This window comes from Dermochelys coriacea, chromosome 1 (genome assembly GCF_009764565.3).
Source record: "Dermochelys coriacea isolate rDerCor1 chromosome 1, rDerCor1.pri.v4, whole genome shotgun sequence".
Taxonomy (NCBI): Eukaryota; Metazoa; Chordata; order Testudines; family Dermochelyidae; genus Dermochelys; species Dermochelys coriacea.
In genome coordinates this window covers 2,243,395-2,256,561 of record NC_050068.2, presented here as the reverse complement: position 1 = coordinate 2,256,561, position 13,167 = coordinate 2,243,395, and the positions used below count along the sequence as shown (strand labels likewise).

At 45.5% G+C, this 13,167-nt stretch overlaps 1 protein-coding gene across 1 annotated transcript; it reads right to left on the bottom strand.

Annotated features, from left to right (window-relative positions):
• Positions 1–9,063: 9,063 nt before the first annotated feature.
• On the bottom strand, positions 9,064–10,062 carry LOC119857910 (olfactory receptor 52R1-like). Its single transcript, XM_038407443.2, has one exon. It carries the CDS (start codon positions 10,060–10,062, stop codon positions 9,064–9,066), a length of 999 nt encoding a protein of 332 aa, XP_038263371.2.
• Between the last annotated feature and the right edge of the window lie 3,105 nt (positions 10,063–13,167).

Here is a 13,167-nt window from a genome sequence, read left to right as displayed (position 1 = left end):
GACAGAGTTGGCAACGGGCTTTGTTGCAAGGATAGGTTCCTGGGTTAGTGGTTCTGTTGTGTGGTGTGTGGTTGCTGGTGAGTATTTGCTTCAGATTGGGGGGCTGTCTGTAAGCAAGGACTGGTCTGTCTCCCAAAATCTGAGAGAGCGATGGCTCGTCCTTCAGGATAGGTTGTAGATCCTTGATGATGCGTTGGAGAGGTTTTAGTTGGGGGCTGAAGGTGATGGCTAGTGGCGTTCTGTTGTTTTCTTTGTTGGGCCTGTCCTGTAGTAGGTGACTTCTGGGTACTCTTCTGGCTCTGTCAATCTGTTTCTTCACTTCAGCAGGTGGGTATTGTAGTTGTAGGAATGCATGATAGAGATCTTGTAGGTGTTTGTCTCTGTCTGAGGGGTTGGAGCAAATGCGGTTATATCGTAGCGCTTGGCTGTAGACAATGGATCGAGTGGTATGATCTGGATGAAAGCTAGAGGCATGTAGGTAGGAATAGCGGTCAGTAGGTTTCCGATATAGGGTGGTGTTTATGTGACCATCGCTTATTAGCACCGTAGTGTCCAGGAAGTGGATCTCTTGTGTGGACTGGTCCAGGCTGAGGTTGATGGTGGGATGGAAATTGTTGAAATCATGGTGGAATTCCTCAAGAGCTTCTTTTCCATGGGTCCAGATGATGAAGATGTCATCAATGTAGCGCAAGTAGAGTAGGGGCATTAGGGGACGAGAGCTGAGGAAGCGTTGTTCTAAGTCAGCCATAAAAATGTTGGCATACTGTGGGGCCATGCGGGTACCCATCGCAGTGCCGCTGATTTGAAGGTATACATTGTCACCAAATGTGAAATAGTTATGGGTCAGGACAAAGTCACAAAGTTCTGCCACCAGGTTAGCTGTGACAGTATCGGGGATACTGTTCCTGACGGCTTGTAGCCCATCTTTGTGTGGAATGTTGGTGTAGAGGCTTCTACATCCTTAGTGGCTAGGATGGTGTTTTTAGGAAGATCACCAATGGACTGTAGTTTCCTCAGGAAATCGGTGGTGTCTCGAAGATAGCTGGGAGTGCTGGTAACGAAGGGCCTGAGGAGGGAGTCTACATAGCCAGACAATCCTGCTGTCAGGGTAGCCGTATAGAGTGGAAATCTGTCAACTTCATGAAAAAACTCGCACAGATACAGACAGACATCATCTTCCTCTCTTCCAGATAGAAAGGGGATTTCTGAGACAGGCTATGAGGAAGACAAGACAATGTTTGGATGCCTATGGAATGGGATGTAGTATAACCTGGTCTGGACATGCGCTCAGTTTTGGACACCCAGTCCCTGTAAAGGATATAGCAGATAGAAAGGGGATTTCTGAGACAGGCTATGAAAATGGGGGAGACTACCCTATGTGGGCAGATGAAAAAATCCGGGCCTGGTCAGTTTAGAGAAGAGACAAAAAAGAGGGCATATGGTAGAGGAGAACAAAATAAAGGAATGGAACTGATTACAATCAAATGGACAAACATAGAACAGTTCCCAGCCAGTAATATCTATAGACACTTAGGACTTCAAAGGTGCTAATTCCCCAAAGCTAAGGGAAATAATCAGCAAAACTGATCGCAAGGAAAAATTTAGACAGGGAAATAGGAATGAAAATTGAGAGTTCTTTAAGAAGAGTTTATTTGAGAGATAGAAAACCATGATTTTACAATCAAGAAAGTTGACTATTTTGAATAAAATCCAGTCCAGTGGCAAAGGGAAGGGAGCAATTGTGGTGGCAAGGGTGGAGGTAGTAATATATAGCATATGTGAGAAACGGAAAAGCAATACAAATTGGAAGTTTTGAAAATTGTGTGGGGATGTTGAAGATATGAGGTGAAAATCCCTGTGTGGCAGGGCTAAGGATCATCAAAAGGAGCTTATTAAGTATATTAAGGAAAAAATACATCCTAGAAAAGCTATAGGCCAATTCCTAGAGCAGAAATGGAAAATATGTTGAAGAAATATTTTTGTTCTGCATTTGGAAAGCAGTAGTATGAGCTCCTTAAATCACAAGCGGTGATTAAATACTTTCCAGACCATTAGCTGTCAAGGAGGATGTTAAACAGCATCTACAGTAGAACGTTAGAGTGACAAACACCAGAGTTACTAATTGACTGATCAACCACACACCTGATTCGAAACCAGAAGAACACAATCAGGTAAAGCCAAACAAACAAACAAAAACAAACAAAAAAAGGCAAATACAGGACAGTTCTGTGTTAAATGTAAACAATTAAAAAAAGGGAAAGTTTAAAAAAAAGATTTGACAAAGCTGGGAAACAATGGAAAAGCTGGTATGGGATTAGTTAAAAATCCAGGAATATAATTAATGCCACGCAACAACAGGGTGTGTGCAAAACAAGTCTGTTCAAATAAATTGAATTTCATCCTCTAATGGGAATATATGTTTGGTTGATCAAGAGAACTGCACAGATCCAATAGACTTTGATTTCTCTGAGGTATTTGCTTCAATGGGAAAAATATTCCAATTAAAAATATAAATACTATAATATCAGTAGAGCACATGTGAAAGGCACAAAAATCTGGGTAACTGACAGATCTGAGAAAGCAGTTGTCAATGAGTCATTGTCAGTGACTGGGGCTGTTTCTAGTGGGGTTCTGCAGGGAGCAGTTCGAAGCCTGGTACTATTCAGTATTTTCATCAAGGATCTAGAAGCAATTAGAAAATCACTACAGATAAAATTTGAGGACAACAGCAAATTGGCAGAGTGGTTACAATGAGGAGGCCAGGGCAGGCACACCAACTGATCTGGAGCGTTTGGTGACTTGGGACCATACAAACAAACAACTGAAATGTTTTCATACAGTCAAATGCAAAGTGATCCTCTCAGAAGGGGGAATGTGGGCCGGACCCACAGACTAGGGCTCAGAATTATGGAATGAAGGGAACCTGAAAAGTATTTAGGGGTCACTGTGGACAACCAACTCATCATCAGGTCCCAGTGCGCTGCTGTGGGCAAAAGGACTGATGCCATGCCTGGATGCATAAACGAAGGAGTGGTGAGTTGGAGGAGGTGAAGGATTTTATCTCTGCACATGATATTGGTGAAAAGAACTGCGTCCAATTCTTGGGATCACATTGCAAAAAGGATGTTGAATAATTGGAGATGATCCTAAAAGAGCCACAAAAATGATTTCAGGCTGCAGAAAATGCCTGACAGAAAGTGAGGGACAAAAAAAACTTTATCTATTTATCTTACCAAAAAGACCATCAAGCAGAGACTTTCATGGGGAGAAAACCCTGGGTACTGATGGGCTCTCTAATCTATTAGAGAAAGGCAGAGCAAGGCCCTGTGGCTGGAAGCTGAATCCAAACAAATTCCAGTTGGAAATAAGGGCCCAGTGTTTATCACTGAGGGTTATTAACCACAGAAACAAACTGCGAAGGGAAGTGGTGGAATCTCCAGCTGCTCGTGTCTGCAGGCCACTGGTGCTGCTGTAGCATTTCAATGTAGACAATTCTTACACTGACAGCAGGGATTCTCCTGTCATTGTAGATAATCCACCTCTCGGAGATGGTAACTAGGTCAATGAAGAATTCTTCAGTAGACCTCCTGCTCTCTACACTGGGGTTAGGTTGATATAGCTATATCTCTCAGGGGTGTCGATTTTTTTGCTTTTGCAAAAGAAGCAAATGCAATGTTAGGTTGCATTAGCAGAGGCATAGCATGTGAGTCACGGAAGGTGATAGCACCGCTCTACTCCACACTGGCCAGGCCTCAGCTGGAGTACAGTGTCCAGTTTGGGTCTCCAATGTATAGGAAGGATGAAGAGAAACTGGAAAGGATCCAGAGGTGAGACACAAAGAGGATCCAAGGGATGGAATTCAAGTCATTTGAGCAAAGGTTGAAGGAACTGGGTACATTTAGTTTGGGAAAGAGGAGATTGAGGGGGGGACATGGCTGCGGTCTTCAGATCCTTGAAAGGCCACCATAAAAGAGATGGAGAAAAGTTGTTCTATCTTACCGCAGAGGGCAGGAGAAGAGACAATGGGTTCAAAGTACAGCTTAGCAGATTTAGGTTAAACCTCAGATAAACTGCCAAAGTCTAAGAACAGGAGGACATAGGAACAGACACGTCGGGAGCTTGTGTAAGCTCCTTTGGTGGAGGTTTTGAAAAGGAGGCATCTGTAAGGAATGGTTTTGACCCAACAAAGCTTGCATCTTGGCAGGTGGTTAGACTAGATGACCCTTGCGATTCCTTCTCACCCTGCGCTCCATGATTCCTTGAAATAAAATCCTAGTGTAGACCAGGCCTTAGTCACAGAGAAGACATGGATCTCAGTTCACAGGTAACTGGGTGAAATTTAATGGCCTGTGTTATACAGGAGGTCAGGCTGGATGATCAAATGGCCTTATACCCTGTAAATCTATTGATAAACAAAGTAGATCTGGCATTTATATTCACTGTGTTTCATAAGAGATGAACATGGAAACATTTAGGTGCATTGAAAGTTTGAACGTAATACACTGCTAAAAGAAAACTGTTTACATAATACATATTTGGCCTGAGGAGTTCTTTGCCACAGACACTGTTGGAGCAAAGAGGTTCGCTGAATGGCATTCATCAATGGATTGGCCATTGTAGGTGGTGCTGGTGACACCGCTGTTATTTAAGGCTGTCTCATTCCTTCAATTAGAAGACCTGATATTCAGTTGCTTATACGTTTGCCAAACATTAACCATTTGGGCTGAAATTTCCCATGGTGGGTGTCTGCTTCCGGATGAATTGCACTTTGAAAACTTCAGGCCTAACGATTCAGCCGACTTCTCGAATGATGCTAGGAGAGATGATGTCTTGCCTATTTTGAAAAATTCTTATACTTATTCTAGTGAGGAGCCCTACCACCTCCATGCTTCCCAGCACATTAAAGTCAGGTAACAGTCCCCACCACCCCCATTTATAGCCAGAGCACTACATTGCAGGAGGAGGATGTAACAGTGCCCGTGTATTAACATACAGCTGGATCCCAAAGTCTTTACTCAGTTCTTACTCCAAGGGGAATTTTGCTTCTTTGAGGCCTAAGTAAACTTCCAGCCACAGCCTCCCAATTTGGCCTTTTATTGGACCACTAGTAACACTTTTCATCCTAAAGGATCCAGTGTGCCAGTGAAATGCAGCCAGTTTGGGGCTGGAGGATGTCATATGGGTCAGGTGGATGGGGGGCATAGTAAAGAGGGAGATTTTGGCCCATGATAATGGATCAAACTCATCCTTTGTGGCAAGGGCCCTAGGATTTTTAATGCATGTGTAGATCGGAAAGGACCACAACCCTATTCTCTATCCCATCACATCCAGGTTGCACTGGGTTTGTCAAACAGAGATGGTACCTGTGAATTTTTAGATGGAAGCGTCTTCCCTGGTAATCCCCCTCAGGTAGCCGTGTCCTACGCTTCTCTCACCCCAGCATCTGCAGCAACATCCCACACCGAGAGCTGACAGTGGAGTGCATTGTGTATAATATAGCTCTGTGCAATGCCGGGGGGTTCGCTCAGCCTCTAGGGGGTTCCCATCATAGGAGCTCTGTCCTTGGGCTAGTCCCAGAAAACACAGGTTGTCTCACAAGATCCCCTCTCTGAGCAGGTTGTTCGAAGCCAAGGGGGCTGGCTGGCGACGCTTGGAGGAAAAAGCCGAGTTCCCGGACCTCCACCTCTCACTTTTCAAGAACGAGGACCAGGCTCCCTGCAGGAAAACAGGTTTTTATGTGCTCTTCCCATCTTCCAGTGGCTGTAGTGTCCCAGCTGCTTGCCCTGCTAGAACCCAGGCTATGCCCTTTCCTTATGTGGCTACCAGCTGTAGCACCCATCATGGGACAAGAACATGGTGTGATTGTATGATTGAACAATGACCATTTTTTTTCATTGTTGCTACCGCGGTTATACAACTGCTACAAAGCTTGTACAAAGTGTGTCCTGTCAGCTGTCAGTGGGAAAGTTATGATTTGCTCAGTATGACTATCCTATTTATGACAGGTTTCAGAGTAGCCGTGTTAGTCTGTATTCGCAAAAAGAAAAGCAGTACTTGTGGCACCTTAGAGACTAACAAATTCATTAGAGCATAAGCTTTCATGAGCTACAGCATCCGATGAAGTGAGCTGTAGCTCACGAAAGCTTATGCTCTAATAAATTTGTTAGTCTCTAAGGTGCCACAAGTACTGCTTTTTTTTTTTATCCTATTTATGTGCATGTATCATCGCTGTCTCTGAAGCTATGAATATTGCTGATGTACTGGTATCTTACACGTGTTGTGCTATTGGGTAACACCCCTCAGGTAGAATTTGCATGAAGGCCAGACAGCTATGTGTTGTTAGCCCATCAAGGACTCTTAGTTCTGACAATGGGCCATAGAAGAAACAGCTCTTCAAGAATATGGGCAACGGCTGCTCTTGTGAGTCATCAAAGCGTGTAAGGACACGTGTCAGGCTCCTGGACTGTGAGCTTTCTTTCGGACAGCAAAATTCCATGCACAGGGCAGAGAACATAAAAGAAACCCGAGACATCTCCGTCTTGTCTTCAGTTCTCTGGACTTGGTTTCCAACACAGAAACTCTGAACAAAGACTGATGAACCCTCACCTGCTTGGGTAATTTCCAGAGAGACTTTTGCAAGTTAGCAGTTTCTGTCAGTAATATGATCCTGATTTCCGAACAGTGAAATATCACTTATATAACTCATCTACAAACCATTAATAACTCTTCTTTTTCTTTTATTATTAAACCTTTAGCTTTTAATTGCTAAAGGACTGGCAGCAGCATGATCACTGGGTAAATTCTGAGTTATATATTGACCTGGCTAAGCGGCTGGTCTCTTGAGATTAGAATGACCCTATATGTGGTGAAATTGGGTTTCACTGAGCACTCATCATGCAGTCCCATGTCCAAGTGGTGAGGCAAAGACTGGAATGCCTCGGGAGACTGTATTTTTGGCTCTTCTTTAACCAGTTTGGTGAGACAGAAATGTACATTTGTTACTGGCTTGTTATAATCTAATAATAGAATACCCACCAGTCTGGGCTGAGTCTGCCCCATTTCTTGTCATTTTTTCCTGAATTTGGCATCCACAGCTGTGTCCCACTGAAGCGTGGTAAAACACGGACACAGAGATTACTGTTCATGGGTGATACCCAGACTATTGCTCACTACGCCCATTAGGTATCCCCCTTTTACAGATGGGGAAATTGAGACAGCATGAAGGGAAGTGTCTTGAGACAGGAGCATAGGTCATAAGTCCCTAGCTACCAATCCCTTGCTTAGTCTCTCTCAGATTCAGCTCGTGAAGTCTCTGAAGGAGCAGAGAGGCCTGGTGCTCTCTCTCCATTGGTTTCTCTACTGAGGGGATCTCCCCAGATTTCAGTGGGGCTGCTCCCATTTCCACTAGCTGAGGATTTGGCCCAAGACAATTAATTAGAGATAAAGCGTCAGCAGAGACCATTGAGCTAGGATCGACGAGTCAAAGCTCTGCCACGGATTTGTTGGGTGACCTTGAACACAGCTTACTCCATGCATTAAATGGAAATTAGTATTTATTATTCCTAGTCTGTTGCTAGCGAAAGGTTTTAATCAGGGCCCACGAGTCACACGCTGCACTGATTTGGTTCCTTGCAGCACATCAGTGGTCTCAATGAACCGTGCAGCATTCCAGGAAACGTGTGGCCCCTGGTAAACAAGCAAGATGAGGCTGAAAACTGAGCTGTGTGGAAACCTGTTTTTGTGGATGCAGTTTTTAGCTGTTTCTTTAATAAATTCCTCCTGTTTAAGAAGGACGGCAACTCCACTGATCATGCCACACAAATAGTGTCACTGCAAATACAGACTAACACGGCTGCTACTCTGAAACCTGCATCTAATATAACCCAGAAGAGCAATGCCAGTTCATGACCAGAGGAATGGTGCTGGGGAGGGAGGTTGAGGCTTCCCAGTTCGTATTCCTGCTCTGCCACCGTCTCACTGTGTGGCCTTGGGTAAATCAGTTTATCGCTGGGTGGCTCAATCTATCCATGACGTGGGGATAATGCTGCCTAGTTAAAGAGCTTCTAGATGTAGTGATCAAAAGCATCCTGCAGAGCTAACGTTAGACTCAGTTTCAGCCCCTGGGCAATGGGTGCCCAATAGTTCCAGAAAAGGTGGCGTGTAAATGTGTAAATACCTCGATAATGGAAGGTTTGCTGTTTATCTCCCTCCCTGTGAGCTACTGAAGCCACCCTGGTCTCTTCTGAGCATCCTGCCTTCCCAACTAACACAGGGGCTTCTCCTTCCACCACTCGCAGCAGTTGTTCACCTAGCTTCAAAGCTGATCACTTGCCCTGACCCTAAGCCCTGGCTCAGGGCAAAGGGCTCCCATCCCATTCCCATTGGAGGGCCCCAGGGATTAGAAACAAGAGGGAGCCGAAAGCTAATGAAATAAGCCACACAATGGTCTCTTCCTGCAGGAGTCTGTGGCTGAGCTTTAGGGCCCACAAGATGTATGATGCAGAGTCCTGCCCACCTGTACCACAACACTGCTCCCAACCTCAGCTGCTTTTATAAGGATTCCTGGCTTCCCCCTCCACTTCTCATTGTCCCCTTGGCCACAGCACTGTGTCCTCGCTGCGCTCACTGAAGGCTCCTTGTCAGGTTGAAGCAGTTTCTGTCCCAGCCCGGAGGAGATTGAAACCGGCTGGGGGTGTGGGGAGGGAGGTGGAGATGAACCAGGAGTGGATAGGGCTGGGGATAAGAGGAGATAGGAACAGAAGTGGGGCCTTGGGGGAAGAGGTGGGACAGGAGGCTGGGGCTTGGGGGTACAGGTAGGGCAGGGCACAGGGCCTCAGGGGTCCAGTTATCAGCAATTAGTAAGGTGGGAACCCTATGTTTTAATAAATTGTACACAGACTGATTCCTCAGTTTCTCATGCTGACACAGCACAGTAAGGCCATGAAAGGATTAAATGTCACTTTGACTGTCCAGTCAGTGATTCGGAGAAGAGGGTCCAGCACCATATAACCAGCCAGGTCCACACGTAGCTCAATCTGAGAGTCAGAACCTGAGGAGAAACCATTAGGCCCCTTCATGAGTGAATAGACGGAGCAGCCTGTCCGAGAACTGTTTGGTCCTTACCGCGTAGACGATGGGGTTTAGCATGGGGGGCATCAAGAGATAAACGTTGGAAATGAGAACGTGGAAATTCAGAGCCACATTCTGGCCAAACCGATAGAGGAGGGAGATGAAGAGGCGTGGGACATAAAAGGCTAAAATGACCAAGAGGTGGGAGCCACAGGTCCCAAAAGTCTTGAGCCGGGCATCCTTTGTGGGGAGGCTGAAGATGGCCCTGAGTATCTGGGTATAGGACACAACAATAAAAATCACATCCAGACCCATCACACTGAATTGCACAAAGAGTCCATAGTAATTACTGACGTGGGTGTCGGCGCACGCAAGATTCACCACGGCCATGTGCACGCATAATGTCTGGGGGATGATGTTGGTTCTGCAATATGGCCATTGCCTCGCCAGGAAGGGATAGGGCAGTGAGAACATGCCACAGCGTAGCACCATGGACAGGCCGATGGTGGCCACGATGGGGTTTGTCAGGATGGTGGAATATCTCAGGGGATGGCAGATGGCCACATAGCGATCCAGAGCCATGGCTGCAAAGATCCCAGACTGCATCGCAGAGAAGCAGTGAATGAAGTACATCTGGGTGAGGCAGGCACTGAAATTGATCTCCCTGGAATTGAACCAGAAGATGCTCAGCATTTTGGGCAGGATGGATGTAGACAGGCCCAGGTCGGTGACGGCCAGCATGCAGAGGAAATAGTACATGGGCCCATGGAGGCTAGGTTCCGTCTTCACAATGACCAGGATGGTGAAGTTCCCCAAGATGGCTATTGCATACATGGCGCAGAAGGGGATGGAGATCCAGACATGGGCTGCCACCAGGCCAGGAATGCCCAGCAGGATGAAGGTGGAGGGGTTGGTGAAGTCAGTTGTGTTGGAATCTGACATGGAGTAGGGAAGAAGGTGTCCAGCTCTGAGGCAGAACGATGTCACCTGCATGTACCGTACGTCCCCCTGACTTCTTCTATGTGTCCAGCCTCTAGCGGGATGGTCGCAGTACAAAACCTTGGATGGAGAGAAAATGTAAATATGAGACACTACAGGAACAACTGGAGGCTGTTCTCATTGGTGAAACAGATTGGTTGCCCTTCACACACTGAAAAAATGACATTTTTATTATTCAGAGAAATGAATTATGAACACATGATGCTACTAAGGCCAATTCCATGTGTTCGGGTGCTCAGTGTGTCAGTAACTCCAACACATCGTGGTCTGGGAAACCTTAATAGACGCCAGCAGGAAACACAAGTGTGGATACTCGTTATTCATCATTTTTCAGTAGGCCTTGTCTACACTGCCAAGTTTTTCCCCAAAAAATATCTTTTGGAGAAGAAACAGTGGCGGTGCACACACTGCAAAGCCACTTTTGACGATGGAACTCCTCAGTTTCAGTGAAATAATAAAACCACCTTGACGTGAGTTGTAAGACTTTTTATGCAAAACTTTTGTGACTGAAGCTTCAGTGCAGACACTTGCGCTTTATTTTATTGCTGTAATTGGCATCGGGAAGGTGTCCCACAATGCCCATCCTGAGCATTCTGGTAAGCAGTTTAAACTCCTCTGTCCTGCATCGATGTAAAAACTTTCCACTCCTCCCCATTTCAAGACTGGGGAATTTAGAAATTCCCCTGTCCTGTTTGCTCAGCATGGAGAGCTTACATCACATCTTCCTAGGTGGCCGTGGTGGCTCCACACAGCAAATTCTCTCCAGCTTGGGCCACTGTGGATCTGCTGGATTTGCTCAGTATGTGGGTAGAGGAGGCTATGCAGTTCCAGCTGTGCTCCAGCTGTAGGAATGTCGATACCTATGGGAGATTTCACACAGCCTGTGGGAAAAGAGCTATTGATATTGATGTATCAATATCAGAATACCAGAGGTATTGATGCACACTGAGATTTCACTGGTTTCAGAGTAGCAGCCGTGTTAGTCTATATTCGCAAAAAGAAAAGGAGTACTTGTGGCACCTTAGAGACTAACAAATTTATTTGAGCATAAGCTTTCCTGAGCTACAGCTCACTTCATCGGATGCATTTGGTGGAAAATACAGTGGGGAGATTTATATACACACACAGAGAACATGAAACAATGGGTTTATCATACACACTGTAAGGAGAGTGATCACTTAAGATGAGCCATCACCAGCAGCAGCGGGGGGAAAGGAGGAAAACCTTTTATGGTGACAAGCAAGGTAGGCTATTTCCAGCAGTTAACAAGAATATCTCAGGTACAGTGGGGGGTGGGGTGGGGGGGAGAAATAACATGGGGAAATACTTTCACTTTGTGTAATGACTCAGCCATTCCCAGTCTCTTGTCAAGCCTAAGTTAATTGTATCCAGTTTGCAAATTAATTCCAATTCAGCAGTCTCTCGCTGGAGTCTGTTTTTGAAGTTTTTTTGTTGAAGGATAGCCACCCTCAGATAATCTCTCCAGTCACTCGATTACAGACATGAGGGTGGCTATCCTTCAACAAAAAAAACTTCAAAAACAGACTCCAACGAGAGACTGCTGAATTGGAATTAGTTTGCAAACTGGATACAATTAACTTAGGCTTGAAAAGAGACTGGGAATGGATGAGTCATTACACAAAGTAAAACTATTTCCCCATGTTATTTCTCCCCCCCACTAAATGCATCCGATGAAGTGAGCTGTAGTTCAGGAAAGTTTATGCTCAAATACATTTGTTAGTCTCTAAGGTGCCACAAGTACTCTTTTTCTTTTTGAGATTTCACTGGATTCCTCCAAAGAGTTCTCCAGCAAACTTTCCTGCAAGTACTCCACAATCCTGTGCTAGAGGGTCCTTAGCAGAGCTGCTTTGTTCCTTACCCCATTGAGGGACACTTTCCAGGCCAATTCTACAATTTCTTGGGAAGGACTAAAGCAGCACACAGAAGAGCAGCATAGGGATTGGGACAAAAGCCGCAAGTATGTAGTAGATGCACCATTGCTTCCTTGCTTACCCTCAGGAGAGAGATATCTGCCACAATGTCTCCCGCCGAGTGTTGTCCCCTGAGAAGTGCTCTGTGTCCCCTTTCACATTGCTTTTCTCCCATGCACAATGTCCTCCAGCCCTGGGAACACTCACCTTCCTTGCAGTGTTCGCTGGCACGTATGCTTGTCAAGTGACAACCGGAAAGTGACTGGTGTGTTACCAATGTAGTATTTTAATGTAGCGTTTCAGTGCTGTACGTAGAGTTAACAATAATGCTTGTTTGTTGTTACTTGTGATTCACCAGATCTGACCTGGAATGGAGGTCCCCCATCCCACTCCGGCTTAGTATTTCTGCCAGATCAGAAAGCACCCAAGATGGAGTTTGGGAGATATCTTCTGGGAGGTGCAGGAGTTCTCTGATACAGACAAGAGGGAACGCAGGGCATTGAGGGAAAGCGAGAATCAGGAAAGAAAAGAAAAAATGGCATAAACTCAGGATACAACAGAGACACTGACAAAAGTTTTGGAGCAGCAAACCAACATGCTGCAGTTCCTTGTAACCCTCCAAAATGAGCAGATTGCATGTCTGTCTGCCCCTTCAGCACATTTAGAGCTCTTTCCCATGCCCTCCCCAGACTACCCGCACATCCATTTCTGATTTCTGGGAGTTCACGCTTTCCCCTACACTCCACCTCTGCAGACAGCTCTTCAAGAGGCAACTGGACTTATGTTCCTCTGTAAAAGTCAGCCCTCACCTTGTAAGTGTCTCACCCCCACATCCAGAAATGTACATGTGTCTCTGTGTGTGTGCATGTTGTTGTGGTGTTTTTTGGCAATAAAATCAAAGTTCTTTCAATAATAAGCACTCTTTATTAGTTTCCATGCAAGTTAAGATAGCAGATGATAGCAGGAAACAAGCAAGCCGTTTTATCATTTCCTTACATTGAATCCTGGGCCTGAAGAATCACAAATGCTTCTTACCCTACCAAAACTGAACTTCATAATGCATTACAATCCCAATCACAGCAACAAGCATTACTGGTACTCATCGTCAAAATGATGCCTCAAAGCCTCCTGAATTGACCCCCAGTCATCCCCTCTAATAGCCTTGGTA

What these genes read in the sequence shown, in the direction of transcription:
- LOC119857910 (XM_038407443.2), bottom strand. Translation starts at nt 10,062, where the DNA reads ATGCAGGTGACATCGTTCTGCCTCAGAGCTGGACACCTTCTTCCCTAC.